At 42.2% G+C, this 20,292-nt stretch overlaps 1 protein-coding gene across 5 annotated transcripts in view; it reads right to left on the bottom strand.

Annotated features, from left to right (window-relative positions):
• Positions 1-20,292, bottom strand: part of PATJ (PATJ crumbs cell polarity complex component) — a 385,928-nt gene that overhangs the window by 108,826 nt on the left and 256,810 nt on the right. For 4 of the 5 annotated variants that reach the window (XM_006147509.3, XM_006147511.3, XM_006147514.3 and 1 more), the window contains one exon: positions 14,298-14,390. The exons of the other annotated variant lie outside the window; for it this stretch is intronic. In XM_006147509.3, the coding sequence (XP_006147571.1) occupies positions 14,298-14,390 (93 nt within the window). The remainder of the gene's footprint in view (positions 1-14,297; positions 14,391-20,292) is intronic. 5 annotated transcript variants of the gene reach the window in all.

Here is a 20,292-nt window from a genome sequence, read left to right as displayed (position 1 = left end):
ACAACACCCTATAAAAAAACACCCCAAAAAAAAAAAAAAAAAAAAAAGTCAACAAGTTGGGACCAGCAGTTAACATAATGGCTATGTTGCTGGTCTCCCGAGTCCCACACTCAGTGGCTTAAACTCATGCTGGGCGCGTGTGCATGCGTGCCTGAGATCCGGAGAGGAGAATGGGGAAGGGATTGCGGCATAGCCATCCCCCCAGGGGGGTGATTTCTCGCCTTTTGTCTTTGTCTTTCTGGCAAGCACACACATCTTATAGCAAAAACCTCTTCAAAAAAAAAAAAAACGAAAAAAGAAAAAATAAAAGTCAACATTTCAAATTGAACTCATTATCTTCTCCCACAAATCTGCATTTTCTTTTTTTTTTTTTATTAGTGACAATATCAACCTTCTGCTTACCCCAGTTAAAACCACAGTCAGCTTTCGCTAACCTCTCTTGCTGTCTTGTCTAGTCATTTGCAACGTACTCTTGATTCTAGGGACATAGCATGAAGCAAAGTAGATTTTTCTGACTGTGGTTTCACAGACCAGAACATTATCCAAAGAACTCTGAGATGCAACATTCCCATTTTCGGGGGAAGGGAGGACAAGTAATTAAGACCAAAGAAATACTCAGTTGGAACATATGAATTTGCCACTTTCTATATCAGAAAATGGTTATCAGTGATTTCAGAGGGTCCACCCTATTAACTATTATTACTAAGCTAACTTCTACCACATATTACTACCAAAATGTCTTACCAAAAGTGTCATTTTAATACTAAAAATCTTAATAAATAGCAGTCCTTTAAATTGAGTAGATTTGGTTTTATGAGGGACCCCCTATGTAGTTATTCTTTTACACATTGCCCACAGAGCCATGTGGTCTAGTAACTTTTCCAGAAGATCTGGTCAAAAGAGCTTGAACTTTGGGGTATGACAGGGACTCGTATCTGGACTTTTCTACTTATAGCCTATGTTCTCTCTAAAAGAAAAAAAAAATGGACTGCTCTAACCTTTAACTTCTTTATGGGTTGATACTAGCTACCTCTTTGAAAAGGATTACAACTCGCACTGCTTTTTCATATTTCAAAAGTCAGTGAATCAAACATATAGCTTCAGGGGCCAGTAGATGGCGTAATGGTTATGTCGCTGGACTCACACTGGCCGATCGTGGTTCTAGTCCTGGACCTGGTGGCTTGAAACTCACGCCAGGCGCATGTGCGTGCATGCCCAAGATCCCAAGAGGAGAATGGAGGAGAAAGGACTGTGGTGTGGCCATCCCCCCAGGGGGTGATTTCTTGCTTTCTGTCTTTCTGTCTCTCTGGGGTGTGCATGCACCCTATAGCAAAAATCTCTCTTAAAAGAACCCCAAAAAACATATAGCTTCATATCCTTCCTACAACACTTACTGGTTCTAAGTCTTGGAAGAAGTTAATAAACCTCTGAAATACTCAGGCCCTTCATCTGCAAAATGGAGATGATAATACTTCCATTACGGGGATGATAGAGATGGAGTTACTACTCTCTCAGTTCCTTCCAACTATGTGCTCGGGTTACTTACGAGTAGGGGTTAAATCATCGTTTGCTGTCTTACAGATGCATCTGAAGAAAGGCAAATATGTCATCTTCCCCTACACATTTGCTCTTCTGATTTCTTTTCTCAGTAAATATCATCAATCAACCAATCAGGCAGCTGATCTGAAAATCACTCTTGCCTTTTCCTTCCTCCTCCAATTCTGATGTCAACATAATCACTGAGTTCTATCAGTTCTAACATATACATCTATATACATAAATGAAATCTGTCTGTATTCCTCCCCAGTTTAGGTCACTATAAACTTTTTTTTTTTAAAGAATTATTTTATTTGGGACCAGCAGTTAGCATAATGGCTATGTCACTGGACTCCCATGTAGTCGACCATGGTTCGAGTCTCCAACCCGGCAGCTTAAACTCACGCTGGGCATGTGTGCATGTGTGCGCAAGATCCCAAGAGGAGAATGGAGGAGAAGGGACTGCAGTGTGGCCATCCCCTCTGGGGGGGTGGGGCAGTGATTTCTTGGTGGGGCAGTGATTTCTTGTTTTCTGTATCTCTGTCCCTGTCTGTCTTTTTGGCGAGCGTAAGTGCCCTATAACAACAACAAAAAAAACTCTCCCCCCCCCAAAAAAAAGAAAAAAAATAATTATTTTATTTGACTTTATTTATTTATTTTAATTTGACCAGAGAGGGAGGGAGAGAGCGAGAGAGAGAGTGCAAGCAAGCCTCCAGGTGTGGGACTTGAACCATGGTCGGACATGTGGGAGTCCAGCATCCCCAACCACCATGTCACCTGTCGGCCCCCACTATGATCTTTTATGTCATTTTCTCTAACAGCTTTTTAATTTTTTCCCTTGGCTTCAGTTTTGACATTTCCTAACATTCTTCATAGGACATTCAGAAGAATTTTTTTTTTTTAAATTGAAGAATTATTTAAGGGCCAGCAGATGGTGTGGTGGTTAAGGCACTGGATTCCCACATGGCTGACTGTAGTTTGAGTCTCGAACCCAGTGACTTGAAAATCACAACAAATAAATAGACAAATAAATTAATTAAAAATGAATTATTTAATTTTATTTATTGATTATTCTTCAATTTGACCAGAGAGAGGTAGAGAAAGCCTCAAGGTATAGGACTCAAACCATGGTTGGCCATTTGGATATCCAGTGCCTTAACCACCATGCCACATCGGCCCCTCAGAAGGATCTTTTTTTAAAAAAAATGTGGGCACCAGTGGGTGACAAGGTAGTTAAAGCACTGGATTCCCACCTGGACCTGGTGGCTTGCTTTCTCACTTTCCCTGTCTCTCTCTGGTGAGTGCATGTGCCCTATAGCAAATTAAATAATAATAATAAAAAATTAAATAAATCATTATTAAAAACAAAAGCTAATCTGCTCACTATAATCCCTTGTTAAAGCCACTTCAAAGGCTTCCGTTGGTGTGAGGCCCTCCTCTGACCCACAATGGCCTCCACCATCTGGCCTGGCCTCCTTCTTGGCTTTCACACCTGTGTTCCCACAGCTGCATGCCTACAGCTCTGTCTCCAGGGGAAGACAGGGGTGCAGACGTGGGTACTTGAGGGTGAGGGAAGCAGGGAAGCAGGCTGGGGTAAGGGAATGGTGGTAAAAAACTACAGGTACAGAAATGGAAACCCAAGATTTTTATGTGAAGTCTCCTTACCTATAAAACTGAACTTCAACCTGTTCTGAACACTGTACTGTGTAGGCACGTCTTTTGGTGAGATTTGACCTCACGATCAATTCGTGACCTCTGCATTAGACCGAATATGGGGTAGTCCCGGACATAAACGGTGTCTTATTTGCCTTTATATTCCTAGCGCTTGACACATCAAGGTTCTAGGAAAACACGTAATGAGTGTTCTGATATACCTATATTTTATATAGGCAAGATTTGTATTAACGATAGGTACTACTGGGTTGTTGGAAAAGTCAATGTGTTTTTCTAAGCAAAAATGTGTCGTGACTTAGTTCTGACGTCCCAGTCTTTGCCGAGCCCCTATTGCTTGCCAAGCATTGTGCCACGAGTTTCCCATAGAAAAGCATACTCAATTCACATGCTATAGGTGAGCCTCCTCCTCCTCCACTTTCGGATGTGGAAATGCAGACAGACGGCATAAGCCGGTTCCCCAGGTCAGCGCTGGTGAGGGGCAGAGGCAGGACCTAAGTCTGTTCACTTGAGAACCCACAATTTGTATCTGACAGCCTTTTTCACCTGGGAAAGCAAGTCCTGCCAGTCCATCAGGAGACACAAGACGGTCTATAATACGTGACACTGCTTCTTCTGCAAGTATGCTCGAAAATTTTATATGGGTCGAGTGTATCAAAGTAGACAGCAAAAAGTGCCCCTAAAATGCTGGAACTCCAGCTGGTGGGGGCTGTGAAATGGTAAAATGCACTGTCAGCTGCAGGGTGGATTTTCATGTCACAGCTCATTTAGGTTAGTGACAAGTTAATTCCAGAAACAATTCATGCTTCCCCGGGCAGCTTGCTATTCTGTAAATTCTAATATCTCCACAGAGATTGGGTTGAAGGCTGCCTCCACATGCCTGGAATACTTTCATTTTTCTATTCTTGCTCTAAGGGTCAGAAATTATATTTCACAATGAAAGACAACAGTAAAGAAAGACAAACATGAGCGACAGAAAAAAATCAAGACACTGAACCATTTTGAGAAATGTAAACTGTGATTGAGGCTGCTCAGATCTGTCATGACAAATGTCATTTGACACACAGACTATACTCTTGCCATAGTTTTACAAAATGAGGAAAGAATGCTGGGCACATCTGTGTGGGGCATTTCTGGTAGGGTTATCTTGGGCTGCTGGCCAAGCCCGGGATCACGCTTGTTCTGAAGGCCCAGAGAGTGTAACAACTGCCATTTGAACAGCTCGAAACCTGCACGCAGAGGCAAGCTAGAGAACACATACAGAAGAGGGTTTGCATACGAGCGGCAAGCAAAGCAAACTCTTTACTGACAGCTGTCTGTGAAACTTAGCAGGGGAACACATACACTGCCCTGCTGAAGAGTCGAGTACGCTTATTTCACACAATCTTTGCAAGGATGAAATAAGAGCAGACATCGTTGAGCCATCTCTTGCTGACCAAGGCTGCAATCAACTGCCGAGCCCATCAGCATCCACTCTGGGTCTGACCAAACTGGTCGCCGCACTGCAGCTCTAGCGAACCTGTCACCTCTTCCAGTCCGCCACGTTTCTTGCTGCTGTCAGTAGAGATGACCCCCTTATCGTGCCTGGCTCCTTGGCCCACTCCAGCTGCTTCTATCTTACCAGTTTGGCAACCACAGGCTTTGAGCTCATTAGACTCCCTGAGGCTCTGTGGTTGCCGAAAACACTTCTTTGTCCCATTCTCGATTATAGTCACGTGCCACCTAAACCCCACGCACAACGGTGGAGCTGTAGGCTATACCAGATAGTCTCGGCGTCTAGTAGGCAAACAACGTGGGTTAGTGTAAAGCACACTCCGATGCTTGCTCGACAGTGAAATCGCCCGATGACACATTTCTCAGGAATTATCCTCACTGTTAAGTGACACATGACTACTCCACCAGCTTCTCTTTCAAAACTCAGTCCAACTGTCCCCAAGTAAGTCATGCTGACAAGGTCAAATCCCTTATTATATACTTTCTTAGCACCAAGCACCTCTAGTTCTTAGGTTTGATCAGAGTTTAGATTTTACTCTACTTGTGATATTACCTGAGTAATTCATTCGTAGCATTTCATATGTTTACTGGTCATTGTATAACTTTGGAAAAAAGCCTATTCAGATCCTAGCTCCTATTTTGCTTGGGTTATTTATCTTAAAATTTCTCTCTCTCTCTTTTTTTTTTTTTTTTTTTTTAACTTTTTAGATTTTGGCTATAGAGCATATATCCTTGCCAGAGAAAGATGGAGAGAGGGAAAGTGAGAAATCCCCTCACCCCCAGGGGGATGGCTCTGCTGCAATTCCTTCTCCTCCATTCTCTTCCTGGGATTTTGGACACACACACACACACACACACACACACACACACACACCTGGTGTCATTTTTAAGCTGCCAAGTTTGGGACTTGAACCGCGGTTGGCCATGTGGGGATCCAGCATCTTAACTACCTTCTGGCCCTATCTTCATTATTTTGTTTTAAACTTGTTGCTTTTAAATTATTTTACTATTAGTAACTATCATAGCATGGAGAAAGAAATGGATAAGAATAAAAGAAAAGGCCAATTGGCTTTATATCAATGCAGAAAGTTATGATTTGAGATCTAAAGACAGGTCTTTTTCGACCATTGCTGGAGCTGCAGCGTCCAAAATGAAATTCAGTCCTTTAATGACTTCGGGCCAAAGTAAGAACCATAAAAAGCATTTCAATGCACCTTCCCACATCCGTGGGAGGATGATGTCTTCTCCCCTTTGCAAAGAGCTAAGACAGAAGTACAACATGCGATTTATGCCCATCCAAAAGGATGATGAAGTTCAGGTTGTGGGAGGACACTGTAAAGGTGAGCAAGTTGGCAACGCAGTCCAAGTTTACAGGAAGAAATGCGTCATCTACACTGAGCGGGTGCAGCGGGAAACGGCTAATGGCACCACGGTCCATGTGGGCATTCCCCCACAGCAAGGCAGTTATCGCTAGACTAAAACTGGGCAAAGGCCGCAAAAAGAGTGGAAAGCCAAGTCTCACCAAGTAGGAAAGGAAAAGGACAAATATAAGGAAGAAACAATTGACAAGTTTCAGGAGTGAGATAATTTTATATCCCTTTTTTATTAAAAACTGCTAAGAAAAAAGAGAGAGAGAGAGATCTAAAGGCAAGGGCAAGCGCCAGGGTTGGCTACTTATAAGAAAGCTGTACTGCCTCCTCCTTTTCTTCTCTCACACCCTCTTTCCCACATCACTCAGCTGAAGACAACAGACTGATGTGAGCACTTGTCCTGGCACGTCTCAAGCCATTGATGAAGTGCTCGGAGTTTTGCTCATCGCTGAATCCTTTGCACATAACACCGTGTATAACACGTAAGGGGCTCTTGATTAATATCTGCTGCTTAAACAGATCACAGAATAATAATTCTCTTTTAAGGAAGGTTATTTATGTGGACTACACTGTGGATGGGCTTGAGAGGCAATAGGGCTACGCTTGAGTACTAGCCATGCCAATTCCCAGCTGTGGGATCTTAGGAACAAATTGGTCAACCCCTAGCATTGTTGTTGTTGTTTTCAGTAAAGCAGAATTATTAATATTTGCATCACTGGGTTAAATAAGATAATCAGTACGAAAATGACTAACACAGGCTAGCTTCTGGAAAATTTTTGGTTTCCATCACTTCATGAAACATCTCTTATCAGTGTAAAATATATAAAAGACAAATGTATGCATATTTCACTGTTTATATATATTTTTGGGGGGCTGTAGGTCACATGTGTTCGCTGGAGAGAGACAGAAAGAGAGAGAGAGAGAGAGAAAGTGAGAAAGCACCCCTCAGGGTTTATAGCCACACCATTCCCCTTCTCCTCCATTTTCCTCTCAGGATTTTGGGCATGCATATACACATGCTTGGTGTGGTTTTCAAGCTGCTGGGTCTGGGACTTGAACTGTGCAGTCAGACACACGAGATCTAACCACCTTAAGCATTATACCATCCGGCTAGCCGTAGGTCAGTTTTCTATGTTAAAGATATAGACAAAGGGAATGAAAATGAGATCCTGCTCTAATTTTCTAGATTTTTATTATTTTTAAAAAATGTTCTCTATTTAATTGCCAGAGGGTGTATACATTTGCCAGAGAGAGAGAGAGAGAGAGACAGAAAGAAGAGTGCGAGAAAGCACCCCCAGTGGGGCCTGGCCATGTTGTAGGTCCTACTCCTCCACTTTTCTACCCTGTCAGGATTTCAGCACACACGTACCCATGCTCAGCATATTTTTCAAGCCTGCAGGATTCAAACTGTGGTTGGTCATGTAGGATCTGGCTTCCTTTAACCTCTGGGCCACGGGGCCAGCCCTTTCTGGTCATTCTTTGGCTTTGTTTTGTTCGATGTCTGTATCTCTCAGAGAGGCAGTATCCTGGAGTGGTGTAGAATGCAGCCTCCCATCTGGATACGGGCTTCCCTAGGTGATTTTAGCCAACACACTTAATGTTTCAGGGCCTCATCTCTTACTGCAATGATATTACAACTCACCTCACGAATGTTATGTGAGTGAGATAATATGTACAAAGAGCTTAGGATAATGCTTGACACATCCAATAAATATGTTCTGTTATTATTACTAGCTGTGATGGTTAATTTTCGGTGTTAATTTGACTGGATTAGGAATAGTTAGAATAGCTGTTAAAGCATTATTTATGGGCCAGCCAGTTGCATGGTGGTGAAAGCAACTGAATCCCATGGCCAACTATGTGGTTGGAATCCTGGATCTGGTGGCTTGAAAAGCACACTGGGCATGTGTGCTTGCGTGCCCCAAATCCCAGAAAAAGCACGAGTAGTGCTTTCTACTTCCTCTCTGTTCGTCTCTCTCTTCGGACGAGCACATGTGACCTCTAGCAAAATACAAAAAAGAACATTATTCATGATTGTGTCTGTAGGATTTTTCTTGAAGAAACTGGCATCGGAATCACTAGACTGAGTGAAGAAGATGTGCCCTCATCTGCCAATGTGGGAAAGTACTCTCCAATTTGCAGAGGGCCCGGACAGAACAAAGGGCAGAGGAAAGGTGAATTCTGTTTTTTTCTGAAGTTGGGACACTACCTTCTCTTGACCTTGAACATCAAAACTCAAGGTTCTCAGGCCTCTGGACTCTGGGCCTTGCCGCGTCTCCTGGTTTTCACCCTACTGGCTTCCTGGCTCTCCAGTTTATAGAAGGCCTCTAATAAACCTCCTCTCAAATACTTATACATCCCATTGGTTCTGTTTCTCTGTAGAACCCTGACTAATATATTAGCAAATAGCAATTTTTCAGTTGAAAAACTCACTTTGAGTTTCCAAGTGATACCCTAATGCTTCACTCAGAAAAGCTAATCCTTCGGGGCAGCAGGTGGCACTGAGGCTAAGGAGCTGGATCCCACATGGCCAGCTTCATGGTAGTTTGAGAATCACGCAGGGCATATGTGCATGCATGTCCAAAATCCTGAGAGGAGAACAGAAGAGAAGAGATTGCAGTGTGGCCACCCTCTCTTGGGGTGATTTCTCACTTTCCCTTCCTCTTTCTCTCCCTCCCTCTCTCTCCTCTCTCTCCCTCTCTCTCCTCTTTCTCTCTCTCTCTCTCTCTCTCTCTCGTGAACACATGCACCTTATAGCAAAAACTAAAAAAAAGAGAAGCTAATCCTTCTACTGTTAACCCTTAATGCTTAATCAGAATTGCAACAACATCATTAATGACAGTTTACTCCTCAGCGGTGACTACAGCATGCTCTGGCATGGTTCTAAAAAATACATTATAGTTCTCAACTCCTTTTATTCTTACAATACCCCGTTGTTTCTTTCCCCACTTACATATGCAAAAACTGAGGCACAGCGGGGTTAAGTCATTTCCCCATGGTTATATTGCTAAGAAACAGTGGAACCAGGATTAGAATCCAGGTAGTCTGGCTCCAGTGTTGGCGCTCTTCATAGTTTGCCATACTGCTTCAGAAGAGCACTTTATATACATGCAGATTTTCCAAGCATTATAAAAACATAGGTTTATATGGAAAAGATTAAAATAAATATTTTGGGGATTCATGAACTTCTATGTCAGCAAGCTACCAGGAATCACTTTTCAGAATTGGTTCCCGCTCGTCCGATTTCTAGTTTTGCAATTTTTCACTAAGGAGATTGAAGCCTCATCTATAAATCTGGGATAAATCATTCCAGCTCTACTTTTTACACAGAGCTATATTGGGGATTAGAGTGAATAAGATCATGAACCAACTAAATGCCATTTAAGAAAAAATTGAGATGGTAAAAAAATAAGTTAACAAGGCAATAGGTAGAATTCTGTTTTGCAAATGCAAAACTCAGTGAAAACAGTTGCAAAAAGTTCTCTTCAAAAGACTTAAAAAATAGTCTTAACAGGCTCTCACCTAGACTTCGGAAATAGATTCCAGACACATTCCTGCCTCCAGTCTCTCACAGTTGGAATCTCTATTTCACAAACCATCATTTGGACTATAAACAAGCTATTTCTCCTTTAAAAATATTTTAGAGAAATGAAATATTTTCTAAAGGTATAATAACCTCCTTGGCTATATATGGGGGGGGGGGGGCGCTACTGAGATATGGACCAAAGCCAACCACAGCTGAATGGTGGAAACAGCACTGGAGTATGCACAGACCCAGGCTGAGTCTTCGCTCTGAAAATCCCTGGTACTCTCGGAGAAGTAGTTTAATAGCTCTTTGGAGTAAAGTTTCTCTTAGGTACCGCCTCATGTATATGTGTATCCACCAATAAATCAACAGATTTATGGAGCACTGAGCATAAAATAAGTAAATTCATCTATAATTCATAGCATAGTTTCTTCAGTTCTGTGATTACACTGTTCAAATTCTATCGCTATTATTGCCCTAGAAAAGCTCAGTCCCTATTTGCTACTCCGTAATCCACATCATTTGATTTTCCTGGTAAGCCTTCTGTAATTTATGACAACCTCAATAGTCAACTGCCTTCTCATCTTTAAAAGTTCACCTTAGAGGCCATACTTCTAAAAAACCCTCTGTAATTCCTTAATAAGGTGGATATAACATTTTTAAAATTTTATTCATTCATTTTGAGGGGTGGGGTGGGGCAGGGCACTCCCGAACATGAATAGTCTTTATAGTTGGAGAGGTTTTCTTTTTTTTTTTTTTTTTTTTGCTATAGGGCATGTGGCCTTAAGACAGAGAGACAGCGAGATATCACCTCCCAGGGGGATGGCCACGCTGCAATCCCTTCTCCTCCATTCTCCTCTCAAAACCTTGGGCACACATGCACACATGCCCGGTGTGAGTTTAAGCCACTGGGTCCAGGACTCGAACCACGGTCGACTACATGGAAGTTTAGCGACATAGCCATTACGCTAACTGATGGTCCCATGAATAGTCTTTATTGTGTGATACATTTATCCTCAGCAACCAGGATCATGGACACAGGCTTGCGTGCAGGCGTGTATAAGGAGTCCTTGGGATGACAACCTGGGACCTTCCTATAGCTTCAACATCTCGGAGCATCATATCACCACTTTACTATCATGGCTGGCCAGCATTTTGTTTTGCTTAATTAGTAATTTTTAATTAACATAGCAATGGTTACAATGAACTTTTTTTTTAAAAATTTTCTCTAATATGCTGCTGCTTGGAATGATTTTTCAGATATAAATTTTAATTATCTTGGCTGACGCTAGATCATAAGCTTCTGTTAAAAGAAAAGCTTCAGACAAATTTAATTTAGTAGAGTTTAATTGAGGAAAGAATGATTCACAAATCAGGCAGCCCCAGAACTGGTTCTGACGAACTCTGGGAGTGTTGCATGGTCTGATAACATTAATAGACAGAAAAAGGAAAGTGACAGGAAACGGGAGTTAGGGAGAGAAACAAGTGGATTGGTTACAGCTCGGTGTCTCCTGTCCGAACTGTCCGAACAGCTGGAGGTGTGACTGACTGACACAGCTGCTACAACTCCGTGATTTGGCTTTCTGTACAGCAGCAGACCCAGAAGTTAGGTTTTTGGTTCATTCAAGCCCTACGTGATTCATACCTAAGAACTCAAGTACGCGAGTATGGTGTTTTTCTCGGGCCAAATTTAATTTAGTCTAACACTCCTAAGAGCAAGACCTGAATTTTTCTCCTGGTGACTCCTGTCAGGTCCAGCATAGTCCCCAGTGGGACATCTGTCCCCACCAGAAAAAAACACGACACTTTCAGTGGGCTAGGGCTTCCTATTTCCAATTGTCTTGACACAAACTAAGGGTAAAAATAGTGAAGGCACGAGTAGACCAGACGCTGCCCTCTGACAAGGCGCATCCAGCGACGGTCCCGGGAATGTGAATCAATGCGCGGGAGCTTGCACCAGCCTGGCACAGAAACAGTCCCGGTGACCAGAGACTCTGGCCGTGATTAGTACTCAGTTATGAGACAGCACTTCAGAAACACTAGGTGAACCATGCAAAATTCTACCTCAGAGCTGGCAATTTCATATGGTTTGATCTGGTATTTTGCTAGTTTATGTATTATCTGTATGAGCCCCAGGAGGGAAGGCATTTTAGTACATTTCGCTCACTGTTGTACCTCCAGTGTGCAGAACATGACGCCATTCAGCAAATACTTTTTTTTTTTTTTTGAGAGGTTTTTGCTATAGGGCACGTGCACTCGCCAGAAAGACAGAGAGACAGAGTGACCGCAAGTGAGAAAACACTCCCCAGGGGGGATGGCCACGCCGCAATCCCTTCTCCTATTTTCTCCTCTCAGGACCTTGGGCACGCACGCACATGCACCTGGCGTTAGTGTAAGCCACCGGGTCCGGGACTCAAACTGCGGTCAACTACATGGGAGTCAAGCGACATAGCCATTATGCTAACTGCCGGTCCCCCAGCAAATACTTTTTGAATGAATAAGAGAACATACTAAGCACCGACTATTTGCCTTATCCACCTCTCTGTGATTTCTAATTGTTTCCTCACAAACCCTGATTACCGCCTATCTTCCCATGAGAAAACAGGTGAGGTAAAGTGACAGGCCCAAGACCACTCCCTTAGCAACGCTTTCTGCTACGCCATTTCTATTTGTGCTGGATACGTTGTCCAAATCTGGGCTATCTTCTGTCTCTTAAAACACACTGTTTCTACTGAAAATAGTGACAAAGAAATTTCAGGATACAGAAAAAAAGGAAAAGTGGGACACGAGGGAACACAAAGGAGAAAGAGGGACACCAGTCAGTGGGTTGGGAGAAGCCTGTTGTTTCTGGTGAAATATAGTACGAAATACTATCTAAAAATGGCTCCAGTCCTTCAGGTCTCCTGTCTCCTTAGCATTTTGACCCTGACTGCATCACTGGAATTGCGACTTGGGATAGAGAAGAACAGATGGTTTCTGCCTGCAGCCTACACGTGAGCCTTGCTGAGGCCACCGGCCTCTCCTGGCAAGGAAGGGAGTATCCTCACTCCTTTTGCCATTGCCTCTGTGGATGAAACGGGGGGGGCTCCTACTTAAAAAATCCTATTGCTTTAGAAGACTTTTTCAAGGCCAGCAGGTGGTATGGTGACTAAGAAGCTGGACTCCCACATGGCCGACTGTGGTTTGAGTCCTGAACCTGGTGGTTTTCTCTCTCTCTTTCTTTCTAGTGAGCTCATGTGCCCTATGGTAAACTAAAATAATAATAAATGAAATTAAATAAATGATTCTTTAGGAAAAACGAACTTTTTCCTAACATGTGAGTTAGGAAAAGCATATGTGTGGTAGGTAGCTCTACTTAAAATAACTTGATGAGCCAGCTGGGTGCCTGTGTGTGCCTACCAAAAATCCTGAGAGGAGAAATGGAGGAGAAGGGATTGTGGTGTGGCCATCCCCTCTTGGGTGATTTCTCACTTTCTCTTGCCCTCTAAGCACAAGCACCTTAGAGCAAAACTAAAAAAAAAGAACAGGGCATTATATTTTTAGACGAAGGAGGTTTTGAAACTTGGTTGGTCTAGGATCCAAACCTGGTCCTCCCTCAGCCTCAGCCTTCTGCAGGGGCACTCAACTGCTTATGCACTGTGGCTGGGCTCGCCCAGGCTCCTTAATGCTGGGAGTCTCTGGTCCCCTGTAGGGTTTTTCCATGAGTGGACCACTACAATTTCGAATCTTGGTGAAACAGCCTTTCCCTTCATTCTGAAAGAATCAGCTCGCTAGGATATGAACTCTGAGGCAGTCTCAAAATAGTTTCTAAATGTTGAAAGAAGTCAAACGGATGATTTCTCAAACTTTCTGGAGTAAAATGAACAACTGTGGGCTGTCAGAAAACCAAGCTGACACTCCGAAATGACGTGTTCTTTGAATCACAGGGAAAACTAAGTCCACCTATTTTCCCCCTAGAAGTTGTAGTCTAACTCCAGAAGTACTAAGTTGCGAACAGAAAGGGAGAAATCACTCCCCTCCCCGCTGGGGAATGGCTATGCTGCATTCTCCTCCATTTTCTTCCTGAGATTTTGGGCAGGCACTCCACACGTGCCCATTGTGAATTTCAAGCTGCTGGGTCAGGAACTCGAAATGTGGTTGGCCACGTGGGAATCCAACAACATAACCTTTATGCCATCTGCTGGTCCCTCTCTCTTTTTTTCAAAAGAGAGAGCTCATTATTTATTTCTCTTATGAGAAAGACTTCAGGGTGTGAACCCGGGACCTTTGGCATGTGGCTTCAGCCTCAAGAAACACTGCATTACCACTGCGGCTGGCCTCAAATGGCCTCTCTCCCAGTGCCCAGCCCCTGGGTAAGTATGTGTCTTTTTGCAATGAATCCATGGGATACATTCAACATCTTTTCTGGTGCTTCTAATACTAAAATGGCACAGGCCTGGCCTTATAAAAGTCCAGTATTAAACCAGATTTAAAGGAGAGAATGCTTCTTTAGCCTCAGCATAATGTGCATGTGAAGGAGACAGAGCTTCTATCCCTCAGAATGGACGGGTCATTCACTATGTAGAATATCTTCTCCTGGCCTGGATATCAAGATTCCTGGAGAAGCAAATACAACAGGTGGCTGTTTGGGAGCTGGTACAAAATCTAAATACAGCCCTAAGAAGAACATACATAGGGCGAAAAGCACTCAGGATTCTCACCAGTTTGGAGCTTTCACTTTCAGGCAATTGTTTAATACGAACTTCAAGACTGCCATCCTCCTCACTACTGACAGGGTCTGTGCCACTCTGATCCTACGGGACAGTGAAAGAAAATGGCAGAGATGTCATTCTTCACTCACATGACCCTGGACTGTACAGACAAGCAATCATAGCATCGTTTTTTTCTTTTGTTGTGGTGGATATTTGTTCTCTGCAGAAGCCATTCGATCAGAAGCTGTGTGTGTGTGTGTGTGTGTGTGTGTGTGTGTTTCCACATCTATCCCTGCTTCTCCTAGATAGGTTTTTTGGAAAGATGGCCCTTACTCTCTGTCCCAGACGTAGTTCTGACTGTCTGTAGTTCCTCCCATTGTTTTTGCTAACACTTTTGTCAGAAACGGGTATGCCACAAAAGGATTTTTATTAGTTTTGGACAGCAAGACACAAAAAGAGGTTTGCTGGAGACTTTGGAATAGTTCTTCCTTAATCTTAAGAGATTTACCGGAAGTCTCCATATTTTCCAAATCCACATGAGATCATGAAGCTCCAATGGTCATGAGTGGCCATCCCACAACAACAAAGGAGCCAGCCACAGGATGAAGCTGACACTGCGTGGCAGAGCAACAGTGACGGAGAGAACTGGCAACTGGATTGAGCAAGCCTGGAACCCAGCCTTGTCTTTACCTAACTTCTTTTGTTATAAAAAAGAATTATTATTTAAAAAATTTAGCTTAATTAATTAATTCATTAATTTTATTTTGACTTGGGGTACAGGAGAGAGAGAGAGAGAGAGAGAGAGAGAGAGAGAGAGAGAGAGAGAGAGAGAGAGAGAGAGAAACTGCAAGCAAGTCGCCAGGTCCGGGACTCAAACCACGGTCAGCCATATGGGAGTCCAGTGCCCTTAACCACCACACCACCTGCTGGCCCCATCTTCACCTAATTTCTAATGAGCGCTAGTAGATTTCCTCACTGCTTAGACAGTTTAATTGAGTCACTAGAAAAGTCATGACACATTTTTGAAAAACAGAAAAATATGTCCATGACTTTTCCAATGACCCAATAGTAAGCTAATCTATTACCTCCGCTTTCTCACCAAAACAGTTGTTAACTTTCTGCACAAGACTGAACTGCTTGAGGTAAAAGGCTATGTTTAAGTTACTATTATCATTTTGTTTTTTACCCTAGGGTGTGTGTGCTTGCCAGAGAGAGAGAGAAAGAGAGAGAGAGAGGGAAAGTGAGAAATCCCCCCTGAGGGGTGAAGGCCACGCCACAATCCCTTCTCCTCCGTTCTCCTCCTGGGATCTTGGGCATGCACGCAGAAGCATCAGATGTGAGTTTCAAGCCAACAGGTCTGGAACTCAAACCGTGGTTGGCTATGTGGGAGTCCAGTGACTAACCGATATGCTATCTGCTGGCCCCATGTTTAACTTACTTTTGAAACCAATGACCTGGCACTGTGCCCGGCACATAAAAACCACTCAAATACTGGTTGAACCAATGGAATACTTCTTTTTCTTAATTTTTTCCCCTAAAGAGTCCTAAAAATATGTATTTGACATAAATGAGACATCTGGTCATAATAAGCCCCATTAAAATTCTAAAACATGTTAGGCATCTCCTCAATTGAACTAAAGTACATATTAAATGTTATAATTATATTAACTGGAAGCTTCCTTACTTTCTGTGGGTATAAGAGTGGAATACGGTTGATAAAAGCAGCATCTACACTGTACTTATTTGGATTTTTAATTTAAATCACTACTATCTTACTACAAACTTGGGTGAAGTAGTTTGTAGAGAAAATAAATTTTGCTTTGAGGCGGCAGGACAGGTGTATGGCAATAAAATGTGAAGCTCTTGACCTACATGGGAAGGTTCCTGGTTCATATCTGGAGACCTCCCTGAGTACTCTGTGTACACATGTGCCCATGATCCGTGCATGTCATGACCCAGAGCTGGCTGAAGCCGGGGTGGACTATGGTGTGAAGACCCTACTGGGGATACTCCATTCTCTCACTCCCATGTTTCTCTTGCTTATGGAATAAATGAATAAACTTAAAATAAATGTTTATTTTGGGATGTTCGACCTCATTAATAATGTAAGGAATGCAAATTAAAGCAGAGCCATAATAGTCTTTCCAACTATCAAACGGACAACCGAATAGAAAAAGAAAAGTTAGACAGGGCCGGCAAGTGGCGTGGTAGTTAAAGGCACTGGATTCCCACATGGCTGACCATGGTTCAGGTCCTGGACCTGGTGGCTTGCTTTCATGCTTTCCCTTTCTCTCTCTCTGTCTCTGTCTGATCAAATGAAATAATAATAATAATAACAACTGGAAATAAATAAATAATTCTTTAAAAAAAAGAAAAAGAAAAGTTAGTATCGATGTATGTTATAGTGAAAAAGGAACGTTTACATACTATTGATAAAAATGGAAATTAGGATAATTTTTTTTTTTCAGGAAAATAACCCCCCACATAACATATAGATATACTGGGTCGTTGAAAAAGCTATGCCATATTTTTCTATGTTTTTTTTTAATGCAAAAACGCATCATGACTTTTCTGATGATCCAATAGATCGGTATGCAGAGACAAATATTAAGTATGTAGAACAATTTTTCAAAATTGCTTACGAGGCTAGCAGGTGGTTAAGTTGCTGCACTCCCAGGTGGTCAACTGGGGTTCGAGCCCCAGACCAGTGGCTTGAAACTCATACTGGGCATGTGTGCTTGTGTGCCCAAAATTATGAGAGGATAATGAAGGAGAAAGGATTGTGGCCTGGCCATTTACCCTGGGAAGTGATGTCTTGCTTTCTGTCTCTCTGTTTCTGTTTTTCCAGCAAGTGTATGCACACTATAGCAAAAATTTATTAAAAATTAAAATTGTGGGACCAGCAGATGCGAAATGGCTATGTTGCCATATTCTCAGGTAGTCGACTGTGGTTTGAGTCCCAGACTTGGTGGCTTAAACTCACATTGGGCGCATGTGTGTGTGTGCCCAAGATCCCAAGAGGACAATGGAGGAGAAGGGATTGCGACATGGCCATCTTCCGGGGGGTGATTTCTCGCTTTCTGTCTGTTTTTCTGGTGAGTGCAATATGCCCTATAGCAAAAACCTCTCCAAAAAATTTTTTTGCCATAGGGCACATGCACCCGAGAGAGAGAGAGAGAGAGAGAGAGAGAGAGAGAGAGAAAGCATGCTGCCAGATCAGGGACTTGAACGACAGTCAGCCATGTTGGAGTCCAGTGCCTTAACCACCTTGCCACTTGCTGACCCCGAGGCAGTTTCTTTATTCCTGCACTGTCTCATGTAGTCTCTCTAAAAATCCTATGTAGGTAAGTATTTCTTATTCTAACTTATGGATGAGAAAAGTGATTCATTTTAAATTCCTAGCTAGTAAGAGGTAGATCTAGGATTCAAAGCTGGTTAAAACACGGCCATACTCTTGGTAACTAAATGCTTGACCTTACATTAGCCTCCATGGGCTAGTGGTTATAGCAGCTGGATCCCAGGTGGCCAACTCTAGATGGAGGGGCGAATCAGGCAAAAAGGGAGTGGATTGAGAGTGGTCAGCTTTCTAGGAGAGATAAATTTTTAAGAGTGTTCATGGAAAAATAAAGCACAGATTCTGTTCTGAGAACAGGATGATCGTGTGGCAAGGAGCCTTCAAACTGCTCCACTCCCCAGGGGCTTAGCAAACAGAGACTAAAAGAGAAAATAGGTCAGCAGCGTGACTTCTCAAGCACAAGTGTATCTTAGTGGTTTGAGGACCATCTGGCTGACGGATGGTGGCCTATTGACACCCCAGGTGACTCAGCTAATTTGGAGGGCTGAGTGCCCCCTTCCTCTCTGCTGATCCTCCATGCACCTGTCCAAAGCGCCTGTTCAGCCCAGCCTGCTCAAGTAGGACGACTTTCCCCCATGAAGATCATAGCTTCTACAGCAATTGTGTTTTATAGATGAACAAATGGAGGAAGCAAGCCCCATGACTATACAGGGCCTTCACCAAAACCCTGGGAAGACAAGGAGTTCAAGCCCTGCTGAGGTGAATCTCCAGGAAGTTCCAAAATCTTCCACATAAAGCAATGATGGTTATTATTTTGTTCTTATACTTTATTGTTTTCATACCTACTAGCTCTCCATAGTGTTCTTCTACCTGGACAGTGAGAACCTTGGCAATAAGAATGATGTTTTATTTGAGAGTAGACAAGTAATAAAAGTCCTACTCATTAAGGATATTACTGTGAATTGGAAAAACGTTTCTGATTGGATAAATGTTCTGAATTTGTTGTTCCCTAGCCAATTTCCTCACTTAACATGTTCAAAGAGTATATTAGTATGTATATACTATCGTTTTCCTTTTAATTGACTTAAGATGCTACTAAGTAAATTAAAAATGAAGCTATACCTCCTTGATATAATGAAAACTTTTTTTTCAAAATAAAACTTACATTAGTTTAAATGTTGTCATCTTCATATTTCTTAAATCTAATGCTCTTTTCAAGAAAAACACAACATGATTTATTAGTCTCATTGCCAGCCTAAATTTAAAAAAATATTTCTTTCTGTAAAACTATGTTTACCAGATTCTGCAAACTGAATTTCTTTCTTCTACCCCCAATCATGAGCATATTTACTAGGCTACTCAGAATGCCAGAAAGGCAGTGCACAATTAAAGATGAAATGGAAATTATGCAAACAGAACTCCCTGTGTAATCAACCTCTCTGTTCTTTCTGAGGCCTGCTTCATCTTGCTTCATCTTTCAAACAACAAGACTTCTGGAAAAAAAAAAAAAAAAAGAAGTTTCTTGCTTATATAAAGATACTGGAAAGGATCCAGGCTGTCTTGTCAAGAAGGAATAAATGTCTTTCAACTCAAGTACATTTGAGTTCTCAGTAACTCGCAGGAGACCATAGCAATGGCTTCTTCACTGGGTTTCCTTCTTCAAGATATCTTTAAGCTGCTATTGGACCGATCTACCTCAAGTAGAGCCTTGATCAGGCCATTCCATTGTTCAAATTGCCTTCAACAACTCCAACGGCCTAAAACGTGGACTTCAAACCTCCTGAGATTTAAATTCAAGTCTTTCTTATTTGACCTCGGTTTATTTTTTGAAGCTCATTTTCTATTATTTCCTTTCATATTCCCTTATGCTTTCCTCCCCATTTTCACATTTTCTTCTATGTCTCTGTGCTACTCCTACATTCTTTTATTTACTTATCTTTTTAGTTCTTTGCTGTAGGGTGCATGCATCCACCAGAGGAAGGCAAACAGACAGAGAAAAACGAGGAACGTGAGAAATCACCCCTGGGGGGATGGCCACGCTGCAATCCCTTCTCCTCTAGTCTTCTCCCGGGATTTTGGTCACACACCTGCATGCACCTAGTGTGATTTTCAAGCCACTAGATCCAGGACTTGAACCATTCTGTTGGCCTTGTGAGATTCAGCTGCTGTAACCTCCATGCCACCTTCTGGCCCTATCCCTACATTTTTATCTGACCATAAACATGTTTTAAAATCTGATCTACCCATCAGAAAGAGTTGATTCCCTACCAGAAAGTACTGTTCATCTTCTGAAGCTTTATTTTTATTTCTTAGGGCACCTTGTATTTCAGTAATATATACAATGAAGGATTTTTCAAAAAATTCATGGGAAATATACATCATGAAACAATTATGCATTGACTTTAAAAATTGCTCCAAAATAAGCTCATACTTTAAGTTCATTTTTTCCATAAGCCTTTTGAAATCCCCTTGTATATATCTTATTTCTCCTATAATACTGTATGCTCTCCAAGTGTGGATACTGTAATTAATCTTCATTTCTCTACAAAGTGGGTAGGTATTTGGTAAAGAGCAGCAGAATAGCTGAATCAATAAGAAATCATTATTCAACATTACAATAAAGCATCAAGGGTACAGTAGAAAATCCAAACTATGATTCCTGCCATTAATTTATTCAGCAAATATTTTGCCCTTTATTTATGACAGAGT

This window comes from Tupaia chinensis, unplaced genomic scaffold, assembly GCF_000334495.1.
Source record: "Tupaia chinensis unplaced genomic scaffold, TupChi_1.0 Scaffold000215_1, whole genome shotgun sequence".
Classification (NCBI taxonomy): domain Eukaryota; kingdom Metazoa; phylum Chordata; class Mammalia; order Scandentia; family Tupaiidae; genus Tupaia; species Tupaia belangeri.
The sequence above is the reverse complement of the archived record's forward strand: the minus strand, read 5'-3'. Positions and strand labels throughout refer to the sequence as shown.